General features: G+C 39.7%; 2 protein-coding genes across 5 annotated transcripts in view; one reads left to right on the top strand and one right to left on the bottom strand.

Moving 5' to 3' along the window:
- Window positions 1-939: 939 nt before the first annotated feature.
- Window positions 940-5,923, bottom strand: bbip1 (BBSome interacting protein 1). Of its 2 annotated transcripts, none has more exons than XM_088635836.1 (3): window positions 5,840-5,923; window positions 4,904-4,959; window positions 940-1,787 (listed from the first exon to the last, which is right to left on the bottom strand). In XM_088635836.1, exons 2-3 carry the CDS (start codon window positions 4,947-4,949, stop codon window positions 1,609-1,611), a joined length of 225 nt encoding a protein of 74 aa, XP_088491962.1. In that variant the 5' UTR covers window positions 4,950-4,959; window positions 5,840-5,923; the 3' UTR covers window positions 940-1,608. The 2 variants fall into 2 exon arrangements, with proteins under 2 accessions (XP_088491962.1, XP_088491963.1); XM_088635837.1 differs by lacking the exon at window positions 5,840-5,923 and adding an exon at window positions 5,455-5,782.
- A 1,196-nt stretch (window positions 5,924-7,119) lies between these two features.
- shoc2 (SHOC2 leucine rich repeat scaffold protein) overlaps window positions 7,120-21,553 on the top strand; it is a 36,826-nt gene continuing 22,392 nt past the window's right edge. For 2 of the 3 annotated variants that reach the window (XM_088635831.1, XM_088635829.1), the window contains exon 1: window positions 7,120-7,274. The gene's annotated coding sequence lies outside the window, so the exon portion shown is untranslated. Of the gene's footprint in view, window positions 7,275-7,359; window positions 7,385-21,553 lie in introns of those variants that run through there. The other variant, XM_088635830.1, reaches the window with a different exon arrangement.

The raw sequence follows: 21,553 nt of genomic DNA, 5'->3' as shown, positions 1-21,553 counted from the left end.
AAAATTAGCAACACCAGACAGGTGTTGAGACAACTAGACTGCATTATCTAAATTCAGTGCTATTGTCAGCATTGAGCAAATCATCAAATCCTTCTCAATGTTGGGGGAAGGAGGTTAAAGTCTGCTGTAACGAAACTAATATATCTTTTCAATTCCCTAGATCTCTAATGCAATTAACAACTCATCTGGATCTTTCTTCTTTCAAGATCTTAACTTTACAAATATTGCTTATTTAAATACTCAGATGCCCTCTTAGTCTTATCCCAATTGAACATATTTGTTTGAACACTGCCTACTTTCTCTGCTGTATGATCTCTTAGATGCTACAACACAAAATGTGTTGCTATGACAATTACTGGAGGGCTTGCATTTCTGCCAAATTTCCGATCAGATCTATTGGCTCCAAAAAAGTGATACCACAATCACCAGTAAGTTCCAGTACTTTGTCTCTAATAGCAAATTTGCTGTTCAATACTTTTCCCACCTCTTACCTGATGAATCTGTATACAAACTTTTCTTTGTAGCTTAATAAGAGAACAAATGTTAACCAGACTAATCCATTAGAATTGTGGAGGCTACAGGATGTCATAAATTTGAATGTTTTGATATCTAAAATATTTAGAATTAATTAGGTCAGAAGGAGGGGTAGATAGGATGAGACGTAAGGTACTGTCTACATAGAAGTCCAAGATTGATTAATTTGGGTTTGTGGATGGTGCTTTAATGTTAGGTTTCTATGCTAGGTATTTGGAAGAGGACCTTCCGCATATTCCATGTCATCAAGGAGGAAGAAAAAACTACAGACCACCAATACTTTCAATTCTTGTAGAATATTCTGTAAGTGTTTTGCAATGCTTGTTATTTTATTTTCCACTGAAAGTCTGATTATAACTTTGTAGATAAAATACACTTAAGAAAAATACAACTGTAGTGGAAAGCTTTGATAAGAAAATGCTTTATTATATAAATTACATTTAAGTTAAATTTGTGACACTAATCCAGCACTAATGTTGACAAATAAGAGTAATGAGCATCCATCTCCACACATGTAGGTGATAAACACATCAGGGCAACCAATAAGCAATGTAAAAACCTTTCAATGACATCTGTTGTGAACTTGAATGTAAATGGTTTAATTTATAACAAGCAAAATTATTGGTGCCTTAGTTGGACTTGTCATTTTGCTAGTTGAGCGACATTTAAAGGAGCTTTACGTACTGTTGTGATGTGTTCAAGACATTAGGGATACGAGAAACAAAAAATGGAGACGAGGGAAGTCATGGAACAGATTCTGTCCTTTGCACACTTCTCAAATAGTGGCAGTCTAGTTTCACACCAAAAACTGCTAGCTGTGCGCAGATTTTCATTATTCCAGAAGGAATGGAGATGGCAGTGGCTAGGGAAAAGGAGAGCCCAGTCAAGTCAAAACAACCAGTGTTCACCCTTTCCCTCTGTTTTTATGGATCTGAAATAATGGCTTTGATTGTCGGTTAATCAGTTGAATTTTAGAATAGTTACTGTGATATGTAAAGATATTAGGTTGTTTGCAGTGTGCTATGAGGAGAGCTGCTACAATGTGTAGGGTGGCACTGCCACATATCCATCTGCCTACTGAGAGCCTGGCTGCTCCTGATGCATCTGCTCCCGCAGTGCCATTTCCTGCTGCCGCACGAGTTCCTGGGTTTCTTGTTGCATCTTTTCCAGTTTTTCCAGGGTGACTGATTTTAGAGGCAGTAGCTTTGGTTTACACAGCACCATAGTGGGCACATCCTCCATAGACAGCTGCCCTGAGTATAAAGAGAGATTTTACAATCACTTTTGCTGCTATCAAATGTTGAGGAGTTCTTCTAGCCTTACATTTGCTTTCAGATTTATTGAAGAGTGGGGCACAAAATATTTCTATCTAAAATCTCAGAATAATCTCAACAGTAAATGTTTCATGAAAGACCTGCCTGATTTTGTTCTCAACTATCTGGAAGTATTTCATCATTGCATTTCATCAGTGCATTTGTAGTAACACGTTCACTGCACATAAATTGTTGTGAACCTCAAGCAGATAATTTTCATTGCCGTATTGATGTGTACAGAGTGGCAGATTGACACAAAGAGGTCAACGGACTTGCCCAGTGTCAGCTGGGATTTCAGTCTTGGATCTCTTGGCCACCAGATGTGATGTGTGCACAGACTATTAAAAAGCAGAGCATGTTCTTCTGATCTCTGTTTTGCATTTTCAGATAGCTTAAAAATCTGAGCACTCCACAACAGGTCGGGGGCTAACGCATGGAGAATGCTTTGCATTATTTAACCTAATAAATCATTCTATCTGAAGCAGCTGAATATCAGGTGTTTGAAATAGCAATGATTAGTCCAAGCATTATAAAGGGGTTTGCTAGCTTTGTGCAAATGATTTAAATAAAGTGCCAATATGTGATCTGAATAAATGAACAATAAATTAAATGTTAAACTATCAGCTACTTGACTGTATTTAACTATTTTGTGTGTTACACTATAACAGTATATGTCTCAAACTGCCCGTGTGTGCTGTTGTGTGTGCTTGCAATAGATTGATATCCCATCCAGGGTGTAGTCCTTCCTTCTACACTATGCTTCTGGAATAGGCTCTTGAGTTCCCACGTTTACCAAGAAGAAATGGTCCTGATGTGCTTCTTAAGCTATGAAACAAACTCTTAGTCAGTAATAGTGAAAAAAAGGCATGTTACAGGTCAGTAAATGCAATTTCCATTGCTGTGCGAGAAAAGATCATTATGAAAATGCATTTCTATTGAAATGAAAGTAAAGAACTTCTTGTCACTTAAAATGAGCAACAATAAAAAAATGTAAAATGCCATGTTTGAATAGCGCATATGGACATTTTTCTTTCTTGAAGAAAAATTCAATGCAGCAAAATAAGCTGTTCCAACACTTGCAAGTCAGGTCACTGTGAGATTTCAGTGTTGCTTGTGGTAAACAACTGAAAGGAATGTGAAAGGAGAAATGCAAGCACTTTGCAAGTCTGGGCACTTGAGTCTGCCCGAGGATAACCTACAATGCTTATAAGCAATTATTACTCTGTGCTGAGGTTAAGATTATGTGCCAAAGCAATTTTTTGACTGCATGGGTGTGTGCAGAAGACCATAAATTTCAATTAAACACACCAGCAATCAAGTATATGTGTTGATGTTTGCCGAGAGATATTTGTTGATCAGTTTCTTGTAAAGCCAATGGTTTAATAGGGTAGTCCTGCAGACAGAGATAAACTAAACCTACTTTACCCAAAGGTTAATAAAAAAAAATAAAAATAGAAAAGTAGATGATGACTATTGAATACCCTGCATATTATATGTTCTGTGTATGTATATATATTTAATGCATTTTTATGTAAGGGAGAAGCTTCAAATTTCTTATTTCAAATGATTTGGAGGACACAATGTTCATTTATACAGCATTACAATTCAGTAACATCCTGCATTACAGCACAGCCCTTCAACATGTATTCCTCTCTGGCTTCAGTCCAGCAACACATCACCTGCCACAGTGCAAGTCGAGGCACTGTTACGCCTCTTCAGATCGTTACCAGTTCTGAATTCCAGGATTTCAAAAACGTCTCGTTATTCAGGTGAAATCATACACTCATTGACTCCCCTCTCTATTTATCGCAAAATGTAAACTGATCAGATATATTCTACTTCAAATCTTCGATACCATCTCAATTTCTATGGTTTGAACACAGTTTAAATTCACTTCCCACACAGTTTGGAAAGTTACTAACAGCCAAGGGCTTTTTTTCTCCTAATTAAAAACAAGGCACTGCGTGTTCCAGATTTTATCTGTATGTTTAAAGTAATTCGGCTACTTTACAGAAATTATTAAAGATAAAATAAGGTTGGCTATTACCTATCCATTTACAATTGAACATTGGAAAGACCCTATTTTGTTCACTTATTAGCTGTACATTAGACTTTATACATTAAAACTAACTTCTCTGCATTTAAAGATCCTAGAAGTGCTTGTTTCAACTTTTCTTTGGGACCTGGGCCGAGATCTGAGTATGAACTGTAAATAAAGAACAAACACTAAATGAGAACAGTTTAGTTTACTTTCTTAATGTAATGGGAAACAAGTCAGTCCTCAAAATAAATTGGTAAAAATCATGGTTAACAGGTTTGGCAGGTGTTGGGACTCAAAACTGGAAAGTAAAATCAGTCTGGAAGTTCTATATATTCTTCTATAGTTTTGCATGTTAAAAAGACGTTTAAGATCGGCAGCAGTGTACTGATGACTGAAATCCACTTCAAGGTATGTAAATGAGAATTGTATTCCTGTGCTGATTATAATGGAAACTTAAAGCTGTTCATATAAACCTATCAATATAGTATTAAATATCTTAACTGACTTGTCTGGATGTTCAAGTTCTTTAACACAATTCGATAGCTTTTCACAAATTTTCATTCTTCATGTAAGTTTGAAAGGACTGGTGAAGTAAGCACATGCCTTACAGTGTGGAGGTTTCAGTGACTTGCGCTAAGAACGGCATCCCATCTAACGATAGTGCTGTTTAGAAAAATACACTTGATGAACAAAGAAAATAGGACAACAGAGACAATGTTTGCTCAATTACTGGATCATGGTGTGCAATGTGGATTGTTCCATCCAGGAAGGACAAGTGACTGCAGACTCAGATTGTCAACTGAATTGACAAGTGTATTTGTACTTCCAAATTCTTTAAAACTGCCTTTTAGAATTCATATTTTAAGAAAGTGACTGATTTGTATTAAATCATTTGGTAACCGTGACAAGAGATATATTCAATAATATACAGTATTAACAGTTTTAGATGAACCTTTAAAAAATGAATAGTTAATATCGCAAATTAAAATTCATTCATAAAACCAGAAGAAAATACCTTGTTTGGGAAGAACTTCTCTGAACATTGACTTCACTTCAGGCATCTTCTGAAGGCTGTTTAAATCAAATATATATAATTGTTTGTTAATGAAGTAGATGCTAAAACATCTATGGCTTCCATAATTTACAAGCGCTGCTGTCGTTATTATTATCTGAAAAAATACGCAAGTGATGGCAGCTGTAAATAATTGTACTTCTTGGGTACACAATGTTGGAGTATATATTCATTGCTGTACTGTATTCAGACATTAAAGTGTCAACCGCCACTTTATTGTATATTGGTGGTTCACTATAGGACGTAAAAAGGGAGAATATACTGTAGATGTTGGACGCACACTTGATTTTTGTGTGTCTGTGAATGAGACCTTAAATCAAGCTCCTAACGACGTGGTCATTAAAGATCGCAATGGTGACCGTGGAGGTCCTTCTAACCCAGTGCCCTGACTAAATTGACAGAGTACCCCACCAACCTACACAAAGCGACTACCGATGTGCGACAAAGGAAGTATTTTGCTGTCGATGCTACACCTGAGTCGGACATTTACTTACATCGCTCCCACACAACGATTCAGGTATGCACGCAAGAAGTTACAAAATCATCTCGTGAAAAATAGCTAAGTGAAAATCAATAACCGTATTTTAATTGCAAGACAGCTTATCAGTTTAAACTCAATGGCATTGAAATCGATCTAACGCATCACATTAAATCAATTAATCCATTTAATCTGGCGATCACGTCATTACTACATTACGTTAATTGAAAATTTCGACTGTGTTGTTTTTGTGTACCATAAACAGACTACAGCCGTCCAACTAATTAATTTACTCCAAGATACAATGTACGAGAACGTGTACAAAAACATTAAAGACTATATAGCATGAGAAAATTCAATATAAAAGATCCAGTATCCTCAGAACCTTATTCGAAACAAACCTGAACCAACAGCCGTAATCCTACACAGACGCCAGATCCGGTTACATAGGAACGACGTCAAGTCGTAGAAACGCAAAAGAACGCGATTGCGCAGCAGTGGGACATCGTTTTGCTGTCTGGTAAATGTAGTTTCACTTGCAATAACCCTTTTAGCGGCCAATGCGTTGTATTTGCATATCAGTCGAAATGAATAACTGTTTAACTGCTTATTTTATTACTTAGAATATTTTAATAAACTTAACTGCATAACTGCAGGATACCTGTGTGACCTAAATCATTCAGTTGCCTGTACTTTAAAAAAAGGGTGTGTATGTGTGGGGGGTGTCTTTGCGCAGCAAGGTGTAAATGACGCGTACTTTAAAAGAAAAACAATGTTAATGTTAATTTTGTGACTAAGTTACTGCTTCAGAAAATGTGTCACGCGATTTAATTCGTGGGGGGTGCTACGGTCTGCATTCCGTCCCATTTTCCAATTCCAAGTCGAAAGTTTTGAATTGTTTTAGTTTACAAATTGGTTTGTTTTAAGTTTTTTTAAGTGTATCCGACTATACTTTAAACACGATAATGTACAGTTCTTGGATTACGTTTTTATAAATGCTCCGAACATCCATCTACTAGATGTTTCGATAGCACTTAAACATCAGAATACGAGAAATCCAAAGACACCGTCCACAATAATAGGACCCCCCCCCCCCCCCCCCCCCCATCAGATCGGACTTTGGTGAGCAGAAGGACCAGTTTGAAGAGGACGGGGGGGCGGGGTGCATTCCACAAGTTTGTGCAACACCTGCAATACAATCCAGTTCTCTTCACGGGATAAGACGAGACGTGGGACTGAACCCCCGTGTTCCGCTGGTTCCTCCAGTTTTCAGCAAGATCCCTCCAGTTCTTGGGATTGCATGGGCCCGAGAACTGGGGGCTGTTTCATGCCTTTCAAACTATACCGACTATACCGTTGATTTGTCTGGTAAATATGTGGCCCAGTAAATATATTTCTTAGACAATGTTAGTCCAAAGAGTTCCCTCGTGCACTTTAAAGATACTAGAAAGCACTTCGTATTTGGGAAGACACGAAAAACAACACCTGCACCTGTTCGCAAGGCGCATTACCGCTCTTGCTAAACACAACAACAACAACAACAACAACAAAAAACAGGCCGGATATACAGCAACGGTCGGGGAAAGAAGACCAGAAGAGCGTCTGATTGTCCGAAATCACTTTTTTTCCCACTTTCACCTCGCGTTTTCTATCTGTCATTCCACCCCCACCCCCCCAAAAAAACACCTTTCTCCGTGTCCAAGAAAGTCTCGTGATAGAGTGGTAATGCGTGCGTGTGACGCAGGCTGTGGAAGGAGGCAGGCGGAGGAGCCGGAGCGGCAGCAGTGTAGAGAAGGAGGAGGAGGAAGGAAGGATGGCGGAGTCACACCTCTGAAGGTAAAACCGAGATATTCTACGATATGTGTTGATACAGTCCTACATGTCTGCATGTATGTGTACGGCGTGGCTCTAAAGTGACGGTTTCCTTCTCCGTGGTGTAGGCTGCGGTATGTTCTCGGGGCGAGAGGGGTGGAAAAAGGCACTCTTTGTTTCGGCTTCGGAATGGCCGCGGTGGATAGATGTTTTTTTTTTTCGGTAGGGGAGCGGAAAAGGGCACCGCAGAGAAAAAGGCGAAAAGGATCGGAGAGGGGGTGGCCCAGGGTGCGCGCAGGGAGGCAGGGTGGCGGTGCTCTCGGGCGGGCTGCAGCGCCGCTGTCACCGGCAGGCGGCTGCGGACGGGCTGGGGCTGAGCTCCGGCGGCGGGGCTCCAGCGGTCGGGCTGCGGCTGCCTGGCGGATGACAGCTGGGGTGGGCCTAGGAGCCGTGCGCTCCGTTCCGGGTCAGAAGAGGGGGAGTTGTGCGTGTTGGTGCGGACGGCTGCTGCTGCTTGTGCTGCTGTATTATGGATTTCTGAACGATCGGGCTCAATCAGCCCGTTTCCTTCGCCTTGGTGAGGTGTGTAATGGCAGGGCTGTCCGCTTGCCTGCCCTGTTGCTGGATTTCTTGGGTACGGCAGCTCTGGAAGAGGAAGGACCGTACTTCGTCTGTTGTTTACTTCGTAGCCGTATGGATTTCAGAGGTTGATGTTGGCGTTTAGTAACGGTGTGGTAGTTTTTCTGCCAAGTTGCTGGGATGGGAGCGTATCTGGTGTGGGTAGGCAGGATACCAGGCTTCGCTAAAACATCGGGCTCTTTATTTCAACCGACTAGCGAAGAGGGACGGAACACTGAAGCAAGGTTTTATGTGGTATTGGCATTGTCAGTGCATTTTCAAAACCACCACGATGTGCAGTATTATATCATGTACGTCTAGGTGCGTGTGTCGTAGAATGTGTTTGGTAAATGTCAGATGATATTTGGAGCCAGTGGGACTGGATATGCCGACTAACGTACCAGTGATTGGTTTTTATTCCTGCGGTTTTGAGCCAACTGTGTACTGTAGGTATCGATTTGTGTGACTAGCTGATATTTATATGAAGACCGATTCTTCCGATTGCAGTGTCATGTATATTAATATGAGGCTATACCATTGCCTGAGTGTCTGTCAGCGCAGAACGGGGAGACAGGCTCGTTTAGCTAAACCTTGAAACGCAAACGACTGGTTATGCTTGTAAGTTTATCCCCCCCCCCTCCAGAAATCTGGATGGTTATTAGAACTAAGTTTTTTTTATTTTAATTATTGATCTATCAGAGATTGAGGGATGCGTCATTGTATAGTTTATGTATATTTGCGTGGCGTTCATGTTCGAGATTAACACATTTGTGGGGATATGAATACCTGTCCAAAATTAAAAGTATTTAAGCTCGGAAGAAATATACTTACTACGAATGAAAACGAAAACTTTTTTTGGTCTGCATTGCACCTACCTTATAAGATGGTTCTTATAAGATAGGAGCAAAAGATCCGAGATAAAAGGCGGAAGGTAGTTATCTCCCCGGTCCAGAGTCTCCGATATATATTTTTATTCTGAAAGATGCAGTTTACATCATTACGTGACATATAAACAGCGAAATTCATTCCTCATCCCACATAACTTTAATTAGAACTGTCTTTACGTTCAGAGCTTCTCTGCTCCTGGCCGGGAACAACTTTCAACTGTATAATGGCAAAATGGATAATGTAATCAATCACTTCTTCATCAGACACCACGGCGTTGTCTTTTAAAAGAAGAATGCCTGATGATGCATGTAGGTACACATTTTGTGATTCCTAGCTGCGTTTGTACCTTTAAACAAGGTACTTCATTCACTTCAGCTAAGTCACTATGTGTGAAAACATAAGCCTAATCTTTTACACTTCAAGAATAAGTGCATCTAATTCTCAGATAGTTGTGGGAATTCCATAACATTGATGGAATTCTTTTGGATTAATCAGATTTCTGTTTTATGGAAATGTTTTAAGATCAACTTTTTAAAAAGATCCTTGATGTAACTTTGGGCAGTCTTTCAGTTTTTTGTTTTTGCAGTACAATCAGCTTTCCTCTGTGGGAGTATTATTAAAGTTACTGCCACTACATTCCGATACACTATATCAACATCACTGTCAGTCTGTGGCAACAAAATTAAGAGTTGGGACACATATTCCCATTATCTCTTGTAATATTTAAAAAAGGATGTTATTTTAACTTTAGACTTATGCTGATACGCATTTTTTCTGTTATTTTTGTACTATTCAGTTATTTACTTTCTATGTCACTTAATCATTTTTCTGTTGACTATTGACAGTTAGATTGACAAATTTCAATTGAAAACCTTTTCCTCTGTCGGGAAGTGAGCGTAAAGCTTACAAAGACCGGTGATGGAAGACCGAATGGAGATTAAGTGTGCGTGCGACATTGGCTCTTTTTTTTTTTACCACGTCTGTCCATGCAGTAGAATTCACTGGGTCTGCACTGATGTTCTGGTTTTGGAAACAACCTGAGCTGGCAATTTAGTTGGAAGGAAAAAAAACAATGGCAATCCAGACAGCACATCCTTTACCATGTTTCTTTTGTAGTGGGGATTTTATTTTTACGTTGCTAGTGAAGTGTGATGGGGTGGTGGGGGGGTTGAGCATCTATGTGAAGTGTTGTTAGTTTGTACGTTGCCGAGTACTGTCTGAAAGCTCATTTCAATTAGTTGGTTTCTTAAATTAACAGGCAAGCAACAAGCGCAAGGCAGAATACACCCTGGGTAGAACACAAGTGCAGCACAAGGCAGCCAGTGACACACGCGTACCAGGGCCAAGTTTCCTAGAGGCCAGTTCACCTATCAGTATGTCTTTAGACTGGGAGGGAACGAGCACTCAGAGGAAACCCGCATGGGCAGGGGGAGAACATGCAAACTCCCTGCAGATAGTACCTCGCGTCTGGAATTGAACCCAGGAACCCAGTGCTGCAAGACAGCAATGCTCACCACTGTGCCGCCGGTATTTGATTAATATTATCCTAAAATGTATTTAAGGAACAAGTAAGAGGTTTATTGTTGTACAGTCAGAACCATTACTTTCCAGTTGCTGGCTTGTTTTGGCCATTTATTGAGTCCATTATTGTCTCGTGTAATATGCAATGTATGGGTGTTTTATATCTTAAAGACTGCAGCCTGAAGTAAAAAGAAAACTCGACCATGCCAGCCCACACTGGTGCTTCTGGTAAATAGCCTACTGCTGATCTTAAATGAGGTGGGGGGTTACTGTTAACACCTAAGCTGATGGGAAGCTTTTCTTTTTAATGCGCCATATTAATCTCTTATTAACAGTATTTTTATAGTTGCCTTTAAGAGAATATATGCTTCATTTGCCTCCTCTCCAGTATTGTTTCTTGTTTGCCAGTGTATAATGTTCAAATTTGTTGCTTTGGATTTGTGGTAAAAGTGCCATATTATTGCACAAATACAAACATGTTAAGGCTGCACTTTTAATCTGTTTTATTTTCCATCCATTTTCTAACCACTTCTTCCAGCTCAGGGTGGCAGGGGAGCTAGAGTTTATCCTGGCAAGCCGCGGGCACAGGGCTGGGTACACCCTGGATGGGACGCCAGTCCATCACAGGGCACAAACAAGAAACGCTCTCAACTCACATCAGGGCCAATTTTCCCAGGTGGCAGTTTACCAAGCAGTGTGTTTTGGGATTATGGGAGGAAAACCACATGAACACGGGGAGGATGTAAAACTCCAAACAGTTGGCACCCCAGGAACTGAAGTCAAGACCCAGTGGTGCCAGGCTACCCCCTGCCCCACTGTGCCGCCCGTATTTTACCACATCTTTTTGTTATTAACACCTGCTAACATGGAAACATTTAATGACAGTAGTGGAATATCACAGAACAAATATCACTGCTACAACATATGTGATAATGGATTCTTCATAGTTGTATTTGAAGGGTTACAGGAAAAGAAATGTAATTATCTGACTATGACCATGGGCTTTCTTTTTTTAACGACGCTGGGACGCGACAAACCTTTTATGATATTCATCTTATCTGTGAGCTGCGCAAGTTGACACCAACTGGGTGAGCCTTAAAGTTACATGACAACTTTGTGTGGCTTGCAATAGTGTCGTTATTGACTGAAAATGATTTACGTTTAGTATGTGATTTGTGGCATGTGGGCTAGTGCCGAATTGCATGTAGATCAAATTTCAGGCCACTCCGCATTTGATAAGAACCCTTAAAAGCGAAGAATATGATTCCTATTAAAAATAGATCTGTCTCGACAATTATTTCAGCATCCCGTCTTGCATATTCTTTTGCAATTAAATATTGTTCAAACTTCTAATGTCACACTTTATTAAATGCTTTCGTCTTTGTGTCACCGACTACTTGTGGAAGGAAGTGACTGATAAAGGATTTTTTTGTGGCAGGGTGCGAGCTCGTTTCATGGAACAGGTATAAGAATATCATATGTGGGGCTGCAGTGTGAAGCCTATTGTTTTCCTGTTTGTGTTTCTGACTGTGTGAATTTACAAGAACAAAGAATTACAACCTGGCTGGAAAATGCCCCCGTTTCCGTAGCTTGATATCTGCGATCGCGGGTTTGAGCCCGGATCATGGCGTTATTCGGCGGTGGCTGGGATTCCCCGCACGGTGACACACGATTGGCTCAGCGCTGTGGGGGGGAGTAGGTAGTCAGGACTCGTGGCCACACAGCAACCCTTGGGACATCCCGGGCGCTTGCAGCCCTGTGGTTCTGTCGGTGAGGAAGACGCCTCTGATCGGATCTGATCCTCCCGTTCTGGTGCGTTGGTGCCGAGTCGACGTGGAAAACACACAGCTTACTCTTCCAAATCAGGTGGGTGGAGCGCGAAAAAGATTTGAGGATTTTTGTGAAAAATCATTCTGGGTAAAAGGAGGATATTTACATTTAAATTTCGCTTTTAGAGGTTGTAACGTGAAATCAACAAGCTTTAAGGAACTTCAGTGATTTTTGGGCACGATTTCATTGGTTCTAATGCAGGCTGTAAAGAAAGTTGGCCGTTTATTGTAGGTAGATGTGGACTTTAATGTGTTGTTTTCACAAAGAGCACATTAGTTTTGTAATTTAGGCATGGCACTTGTTTTGGAAAACTCACTCTTGGGTTTGAAATGTAACTGTTTCGTGTGTGATGCAGTTAATGAAATGTCCACATGCTAGTAAAGTAGTGATGTGTTTACCTGTGATGATGCCTGAAGTCTGGCAGCAAGTGATGCCACTGTAGGCATGATATCTTTCCTTCATATAACTAGCAGGGTGATTTTTAATGTTGTGTAATGCATAATTGCTTAGTTTTGCGCAGTGTCAGCATTGTCTGCCAGTGTCGGGTCATTAGCTGTGCTTGTAAAGTCAGTGTGAGGAGAAAGAAATCCTGGCAGTGGCTCAGAGATCTCATTAAGATTTAAGAGGAGGAGAAGTCTGGTGTCTTTTTGCAGCAAGTGGTAAAGAAGAAGAGGGGAAATTCCTTTGAATAAGAGCTCTAATGCAAGAGACCCTGCTACCTGTTCACCTGCCAAAAGGTTAAGTCTTAAAGAATTCTGTTGTTCCTGTTCTTCATGCGAGAGTATAGCTGTTGTGGAGTTTTTCATCGTGAACCCATCGCCTGTGTTTTGAGCTGGCAGTTTTGGTGTGGTGGTAATGGAAGAGGCTAAAAGTTTTTGACTTCATTTGGATAATCCTCGGTGGAGTTTCACAGAATCCTGTACTTTGCCCTTGGCATTGATACAGTGGCACTGGAGGCTCTCAGCAGGGGAAAGAGCACGGGACTTTCCTGCTTCCCTGTTTGTATCACTGCCTTTCGTTCATACCCATTATATACAAAAAAGTGTTTTTTTTTTCCAGTGTTGACAGTTTGAAAGGCATAGCAAGCTTGAATGTGCTCTTGTAATGTACATCCTGTACAATTTTCATACATCTCTTGGTACCACTGTCATTTTACTTTATAATGGGTAACATTTATAACATTAATATTGTCATTGAAAGTTTGCACCAATTTGTGAGAAATCTTGATCTTAATTTGCTCCTAAAGCCTTGCTCCTTAAATTTCTAATGTATAGATTCATCCTTGCTTTTATAAAAAAACCAAAATACTCTGTATTCATGTACATGCTGATCATAATGCTTCAGTTGAATTTAATCTTTTTTTTGTCTGAACATGTTTGCACGTTGTTCCTTATCATACAGCTGGGAGGTGATTTATAACCACAGTGTTATCAGCTATCCCTTTGGCTGTTTCCATAATGTTTGGTTATTCCCTGCTGATACTGAAGTTGAATTAAAGCTTGGACTTTCACAATGTTGGACAGGAGATGTTAAAGGCCCATGTCTTGGTAATTCTGAAATTAATGATCGTGAAATTCTTGATTTTTGTAATTAAGGTTTGATATCCAGATGGATGTGTTCAAAGAACCAAGTTACAATCTGCTTTGAGCTATAAAGAAACTGCTTTGTATCTGACTTTGCTTATTACTGTGGCGTACTTGGGCATGAGTAATAGGTGTGGTATCAAGCTATGCTATCGAGTTTTGCGTTACAGATGTTATAGGAAAGCCAGTCTCTTTGTACAGTCTGCTGACATATCTGTAGTCCGGGTTGTGGCATTTCTTTTCTTTTTTGCACAGTCAGCAACTTTGTAAGCAGATTGATTCAACTTTTTCCTTCATGCGCTGACATGAAATTTTCCGTCCAATCGGTTGAAAGCACACTGTAATTAACACAAAACATTAAGCAGAAGGATGTTGTAATTCTTTGGACTTAAGGAACTCATTTCCCCCCCCAAAAAACACATTTTGTAACTGGTAACATTTAGGAGAGTGGTTGGACTTTATAACTAAGATATGGATGTTTACTGAATTATTTTTATTTCATACATCACTCTTGGTGGTTGGCACAATAGTTAGCACTGCAGCCCTCGGTTCAGTTCCTGGGGAGCTATCTGGGTGGAGTTTGTACATTCTCCCTGTGTTCTTGTGGGTTTCCCTTGGGTGCTCTGGTTTTTCCTCCTCCAGTTCAAAGAGATACTGGTAAGTGTATTGGCCCTGGTGTATGTGTACGTGTCTGTGTGTGCTTTGTGATGGACTGGCGTCCTTTCCAGGGTGCCAGTTGCTTGCTAGGATAGGCTTCAGTTCCCCTGTGACCCTGTACGGGATTGGTTAGAAAATGGTTGGAATTACTGATCTCTATATTTGGTGCCACCTGCATTTTAGTTTTCGCACACAATGGAGCTTTTTCCTGAGCTCATTCCATTGTTTTTTGAAGGCTGCTTCCTTTATTGGCCTGCTGTTACACTGTATGGCTTTTGTCATTCTTGGCATCATCAGAAAAAAGCTGGCTTACAAGTTCTATAGCCATTCTCCTCATCCCCCCCCTGGTCTGGTGGACCAGTGCTGACCGCTCCATTACAGGCAGGTTTAAAAGGGGGTGAGTTTAGAAACTTGTTTTGTATTTAGCCTAAGTGGTCCTCAAAGGAGGATGAACTTTGGATCTGGTCCCCTGTACAAAAAAAAAGGTTGAGAAACACAATTTTATGCCACACTGGCTGCCCAGTAACTCTTTGTTTGCGCTTGGAATAGCCGAGTATTATTTGCTGGAGAAAGATGACCACTTCATCATCAAGTGGCCCTTATGTAACCGTTGCAGGTGACTCGGGAAAGCGCTTCCTCTGCTTTCAGCACTCCTGGTCTTGATGATGGATTCCTGGAGCCATTCCATAGGTGACTGCTAGAGGGAAAAGTGGAGAACTCCTGCGCAAACTTGTCAACTCCCTTGAGTGTGAAGAGTTTCTGATTCACTTAGTAGGCTTTTATGTGTCCATTTTGGGAATGACAGTGTTGCCTGGATTATTTACTGCACTGATATTTGTTGTTTATTTCCCCCACTTGTGAGGGAATGTAAATGTTTTTTTTATTTGTAGTTGGGCTTTAATTTTCCTTTTCGTATCCCTCCGCCCATCCTCTTTTCACTTTAGAGTGCTTGGCTTCCGATTTCTGACACGTTGTTTTGAAGTTTAGAAAGCTATTTCATTAACGTCGATTCTGTCCCAGAACTCTCCAAAATTAAGAGAGCCTCGCAGCTAAAATTAGGTCATTTTCACGCAGCCCATATTACAGACACAGGAAGCTGTTGACTTGCATCATGCCGAGTTTCTCAGTCTCTGTGTTTGCACGCTCCCCTTCCTGTGGTTCTCGCTGCTCGTCTGTTTGTCGCCGCGGCCTGCCCCCTTTCCCTGCCCGCCTCACTTCTGTCTCGATTTGGCTCATCACTTATTCGTGGGGTTATTTTCAGGGTCCCCCACCCCAGGGAGCTTTTCTGTATTTGAGTATTTCACACGGGGAAGTGTGGAGGGCTTTTGCTTTTTGGTTTTTTTGTTTCACATAAAAAGTGGCTTTGGTTTTTCAGGGATTTCAGGCTTTGTGGTGCTGCATTTATTTGGATTATTTTTGCCTGCGGTGTGCTGCCGCAAGTCCGTGTCTTCATCAGTGCGCCGAGCCGTCTGCTTCTCCTCTTCATTTGGTCTCGCTTTTCCAATGTGAGAAGTGTATAGTGCTGTATCCCTTCTAGGAACTTGCTAAAAAAAGATATCTAACAAAATCATTCTAGGAATATTTAAGGATAAAGAATGAGTAAAACGTTATGCATGACATTAATAGCCCTATCACATGTGGTCACCATATACCGTCCTTAAGACTAAGTCTGAATTCAGGCTTTCAGGTATAGACGTGTTTCACACTACAGGTGTTCAGTAAGTCTGGTTATAAGTAGAAGATTACCTGAAACAGTGCTGAAGGTAACTGACAATACTTGCTCAACACATTACATACAGCACCAGTTGAAATTACGGGCTTAATCCTTTGAGATCCTAGTGTGGCTAACTGGCTAAGACAGTTCTTCTTTTCAAATCTGCATTATGTGTACTGTTTGTCTGGTCTTACCTTAATGCCTTAAATCAGGCAAACTTGTACAGTATTGTTGGGTATGGGTTTCAACATAATTCCTTGAATTTGTGTAATGCTTTTCATCCCAAAGGATCCTTAAAGTGGAAAAATGACTTCCATTGAATTAAGGGGAAAATTTAAGAGTTAGATTGAGCAAAACCAGATGGATTAGAGTCAAGACACTGGGGTTAAAAGTCCCTATTGTTAAGCAACATTGTTATGGGATCTTTAATGAATAAGTAGCCAGTTATCTTAATTTAATGTCTAATCCTAAGTACAGGCTTACATTTGGCTTTAAACCTGCACTTTGAAAGGGCTGATCTTGTAAATGCAGCGATACTTTGTGGTGTTTTTCCCCCATCACCTCTAATTGGTTAATGCAAATATAGTACATTGAATGTGACAACACAGTGGATAGTTAGCATACTTCTAAGCTACAAACATGTTGTTCGCAACACTTTATTAAGCTTTCCAGCAGCAATATAATTGTTTTAAATACCGGGTCAGTCCAGACCTTTCTTTTAGATCTTTAGGCTTCCAAAGAACCCAGAAGCAAAATCCATTCACAGTAGGTCCTAAGGATTTTTTTTCCCGTGTAGGGTGTGCATTGTGCATCTGACTTCAATATCTTAAATTACCTTAGTTTTAATTTAGAAATGTTAACTGAAGTGCACATGTAATTTATTTTTTGGTGCATGTAGATTATTTTAAGAGAATGGGGATCCTCATCTTTTTTTTCCCCCAATTGAAGGATTTTCAAGCTGTAGGCAGTCTCTCAGCAAAGGGTAATGTGTGATTTCACTGAGAAAGTATGTGGAGTGTTTAAGGTGCTTCCATTCATCTTGTTATTTAATATGTAAACAGAATGGCATAGCTGCCCAAAAAAGGACCTTATAAAAATAAACATTCCCTGAAGTGTTCTTCCAAACCAGGAAAGGCATAAGGCTGTGAGAGGCTTGTCTGTGTCTGACATAACACTGGCTTAGGATAAACTAATGGAATGAAAAGTTTTGGAAAATATAGTTTCTGTTATTGTTGTTCAAATGCTCAAAAGCTGTTGTCCATGGTCATGTGAAACTAGACATCCTGGTCAAGGTACATTCAACTCAGACCTTAGGGAAGTGTTTATATATTATTGAACCACTTGTCGGCATTGTTTTGCCAAGACGTTATCTCCCTTGAAACATTGTTTGTAAACAACAAGTCATATGTCTTTTTTTTTAAGGTAAAATTGTCAACATTTTTTAATTGGCATGAAGTGACTGTGTACCTCACTGTAACTTGTTAATGAAAGGCGGTTTGCTGTATACAACAAATTAGGTTTCCGACTTCATTTCAGCTTCCTGATTTTGGTTTGTTCAATGGAAGCATAACAAATACTACGTCTAAGTTTGGGACCTTCAAAACTAACTTTTAGATGTGGTACTGAAAGTGGAACATTTTAGTTCTAGATGCATTTCAATTCCTTATCTCACATTTTCCTCTTTCCTTGTTTGCAATATCTTTTCACTTTTTTACAGTTAATTTTACGTGTGACCCATTTGTGCTTTTATTTATTTTAAGAATAATACATCTGCTGGGGAAAAGTCACTACTTTAAACATCAAGAGCAAACAGAAGCTTTGCTTTTATTATTATTATATAACAATTTTTATTATAATTGTTTTAAGCATTGGTGATTAAACATTTGATTCCAAAGTATCAGAACAATGTTTTTCAAGAAAATGCAGCTATAAGCATTTTTGTGTGAAAAGCAATGTGCAGTGGGCCAGACAGGCTTGCTTTTTCAGAAACGGCCTACAAGCTGTTTCCATAGTGACTGTTGCACAATGAACAACTGAGGTGAGGAGCTCTGCTGGCTGTTAGACCTCTTTAACATTTCACATTTTGTGTTCTCATTGGAATTACCCCACTACTGTAATTAAGTCAATGACAGCTAACTAAAAAGATGTTGGCTTATCAGTGCCATCAGTTTGAATACTTGTGACCTTAAATAATGCTGCACTTTCATTCCACCAAGGAACTGCTGTAGCACAAGCAGAATCAAGTGCAGAGATCCCTCCAGCTAGAAAGGCAGATTCATTTTTAAGCTGCTTTTCTACATGCAGTGTCGTTTAGTTTTGATTATGTTCCGTTATTTTCCTGTTTCTTGACATTTGGCGTAGAGACTGTATGCCATTTCTAGAACGCTATGGCACTCACTCAGGCAGTTCAAGGGTTACGTTTCCTTTTTTCCTCTTAATTTGTGTGGAGCTGCGGTATTGTCAAGAGCCATTTAGTCTGAATTATATTGAGACTCAATGTCATTTAGTCTTTTTTAAAACTTCAGTTTCAGTTCAGTTTGATTTTACGTTCCATAGAAAGGTTTCTGCCTTTTAACTTCAGCGAAAAAGGGTAAAACTGCAGGTTTCAGGGTGAGTTTATAATAAAAATAATAAACTTTATTTTATATAGCGCCTTTAAAGGTGACTTCTCAAAGTGCTTTACAGGATGACAATAACAATAAATAAGAAGACTACAACAATAAATAAGATTTCACAAGATAGGACACAATTATAATTACAGCAATACAACAATAACAATAGAGGAGACTGTGGAAGGTGGTATTAAGAAGAGCAGAGGGGTGAAGAATGGAACCAGTTAAGTAAAGGTTTTTCTGAAGAAGAAGGTTTTGAGTCTGGATTTGAAGGAGTTTAGAGAAGGTGACTCTCTGATATCCTTGGGCAAAGAGTTCCAGAGCTTGGGGGCATAGTGGGCTCTGACTAAAAAGGTACTGCTTCAGTTGAATTAAGGGCTTTGTCATCTGTAGTGCTTTTGGTCTACCTTTTATATCTAGTAGAATAGATAAAAAAAACTTAAGGCTTTCTTTTCCTCTAATTTATTACTGTTCAAACACTTCTCCCTTTTGAAAATACTTAGAGCTAATCTTATAGGCTGCCGTGCAGTCATAGCCTGCAGAACCCCCCTGGAGAAGTGATAGAGGGCTTACTGGTTAACTACTTTGTGCTCTTCTGCCGTTTCTGGATAGGAAGTACAGTAACTGATGTTGGGGAAGAATGAGAAAGGAAGACTTTGGCTTTTAAGTCTAAGATATGCTTCAGAGCAAATAAGCATCACTTGTGCAGGTCATTGAGTCCATACTTTTGACTCCATTTCTCATCTGGATTTTTGACCTGTTGTGTTTAATATTTTGTGGTGCTTCATCATGATTTCAAGTAGAACCGTGTTTTTGGTGACCTGGCTGAGCAGTGGCTTTGCAGAAATCATAATTCAGACATTAGGAAGGTCTTTTGTTCTATACTGTATATTGCCATCTAATCTTAAATGTACTGTGCATAATTTTCCTTTTTGAGCGTTAATCCATGTGTGAAAATGTGCAAGTCTGAGTATTTAGAAGTTCCATTGACAATAACCATTCTTGCTGCTGAGCTGGGAGAAAAAAAAGTGATTAATTGTGAGGGTTGTGCCAGTATACTTTGTGATGGAGTTTTAGTTAATTACAATCACTAAGAACTTAAATATAATTAAGTATTCTTGTAATTTTGCTTGTTCAGAAGCAGGGCGAGTGACCAAACTATCCTACGACAAGCACTCATTTGTTTTAGCCTATGAGCGAAAATACAAAGCTGGTATGAGTAGGCAGTTTCACTTTTCAGGTTTTAAAGTGACATCTACTTGGTCAGGCAGAACAAATCGCTTGATAACAGCGCATGAGCTAAATGTTTACCGCAGTTGAAGAGCGCTTATCTGACAAGTTCATAAAGCAGCAGGAGAAGCTGAGCCTTGTGCTGTAGCACCCAAGTGTATTGTGAAACTTCTTCTCAGTGATTGGTCCATTATTGAGGCCTGCGACATTAATGCGGTTTTCCTAGCTATTACTACTAATCTGTTGCTCAGACTTAATTTCGTATTGGAGTAACTGTGCCATTTATTCACAGTGTGCCAACAGCCATGCTGTTCTTGAAGCATGTGTCTCAGCCTCTGCAGCATCAGCCAGTGGCACCTTCACATTATTCTGGACTGTCCCCAGCCGACAGTCGTGACTGGAATTCCTGTTTGCTTGTACTGCCCTGCAGCTGCACCTTTTAAGTGCAGAGGATCGACTGCTTTGATTGGAAAAAAAAAAGGCTTTTTAAATCCTTAGTTTAAAAATACAGCAGCTTTATTTATAGAAGCATCATGTCAAGGTGCCGCTAATATATGAGGGTGATGGGACAATAATCAATTGTTATAATATTAGTGGTACGATCTTTTTTTCATGCTAAAAAGAAAATATAATTTTCCACTGTTGTGTCTGATACTTAAGTTGAGAGGAAATTTGGCATTGTAATATTTAAGTGAAGCATGTGGTTAACTGTGGGTTTGCATTGAAACTGTCAGGTTGCAAAACGTGTGATATCCGTGATCTCTGCACGCAGACTTTTCACTGAGTTAAACCCAGAAGTCTAGAAATCCTAACCTGAAGTAATATTATATTTCTCTTTTACTCTCTGCAACTTCTGCAATTTTCATTTTGCATTAGTAGCTTTGGATTTGACGTAGGTACACTCCAAGGAATCTTAATAAATTAGTAAGGGCTATTTGGTTAGCATCAGTGATTGTATTTAACAACGGGTTTAAACTTTGTTTTTCTTGTTATGAGTTTGTATTCTAGTGCAGTTTTAGTTCTGTGCTTTGGTTTTAGTTCAATTTTTGCAGTGTGTGCTCTTAAGTCTTTTGATTTCCCCCATGCCTGAAGCAGGCTAAACAGTTCAATTAAAAATTTTATTTAGCTAATTATTTTATATGAAGTGTTTATATATGAAGAGTGGTTATTAAATGAAGAGTGTAGAGCTAACACAAAATAATTTGTGTTAGGTGTGATTTCATGTATATAAATTGTTTTAGATCTGTCTTTTAGTCATCTATAAGTTCTTGGGGGAATCACATTCTTGCAAATGTATGTTTTTTTATACAAAGGATTGACAGTAGGACAGCACATCCATCCCAGAGCTTTAGTTAGTAGACAAATATTTATCTAAATGAGCACGCAGGATGAGTCTGTGAGCCACTTGAACAGAAGAGACAGCCTGTCCTTTGCTTTCATGTCCCACAGAAAAACAACATCTGGTGCACTTTTAGGGTCATACCATCAGTTTAAAAAAATATTTTGGACCAGCTGACTCCATCCCATTACTATAATATAGTAACCACTGCGAATGTTCTGTGCAATAAAAAAATTGCAGTAGTACACACGGGTAATACAGATGGGTACCGCAAGTACTAAAGGTGCTTTCAAGTTCTTGTAGTTAATGTA

Source organism: Lepisosteus platostomus, chromosome 6 (assembly GCF_059453375.1).
Source record: "Lepisosteus platostomus isolate fLepPlt1 chromosome 6, fLepPlt1.hap1, whole genome shotgun sequence".
NCBI lineage: Eukaryota > Metazoa > Chordata > Actinopteri > Semionotiformes > Lepisosteidae > Lepisosteus > Lepisosteus platostomus.
Note: the sequence above shows the minus strand (reverse complement) of the source record. Positions and strands in the feature narration are given on the sequence as shown.

Excerpts from the sequence above, each read along its gene's own strand:
- bbip1 (XM_088635836.1), bottom strand. The coding sequence starts at position 4,949 with ATGCCTGAAGTGAAGTCAATGTTCAGAGAAGTTCTTCCCAAACAAG. Across the intron at positions 1,788-4,903 it reads AGAAGTTCTTCCCAAACAAG|GGCAGCTGTCTATGGAGGAT; the intron begins GTATTTTCTTCT and ends CTTTATACTCAG.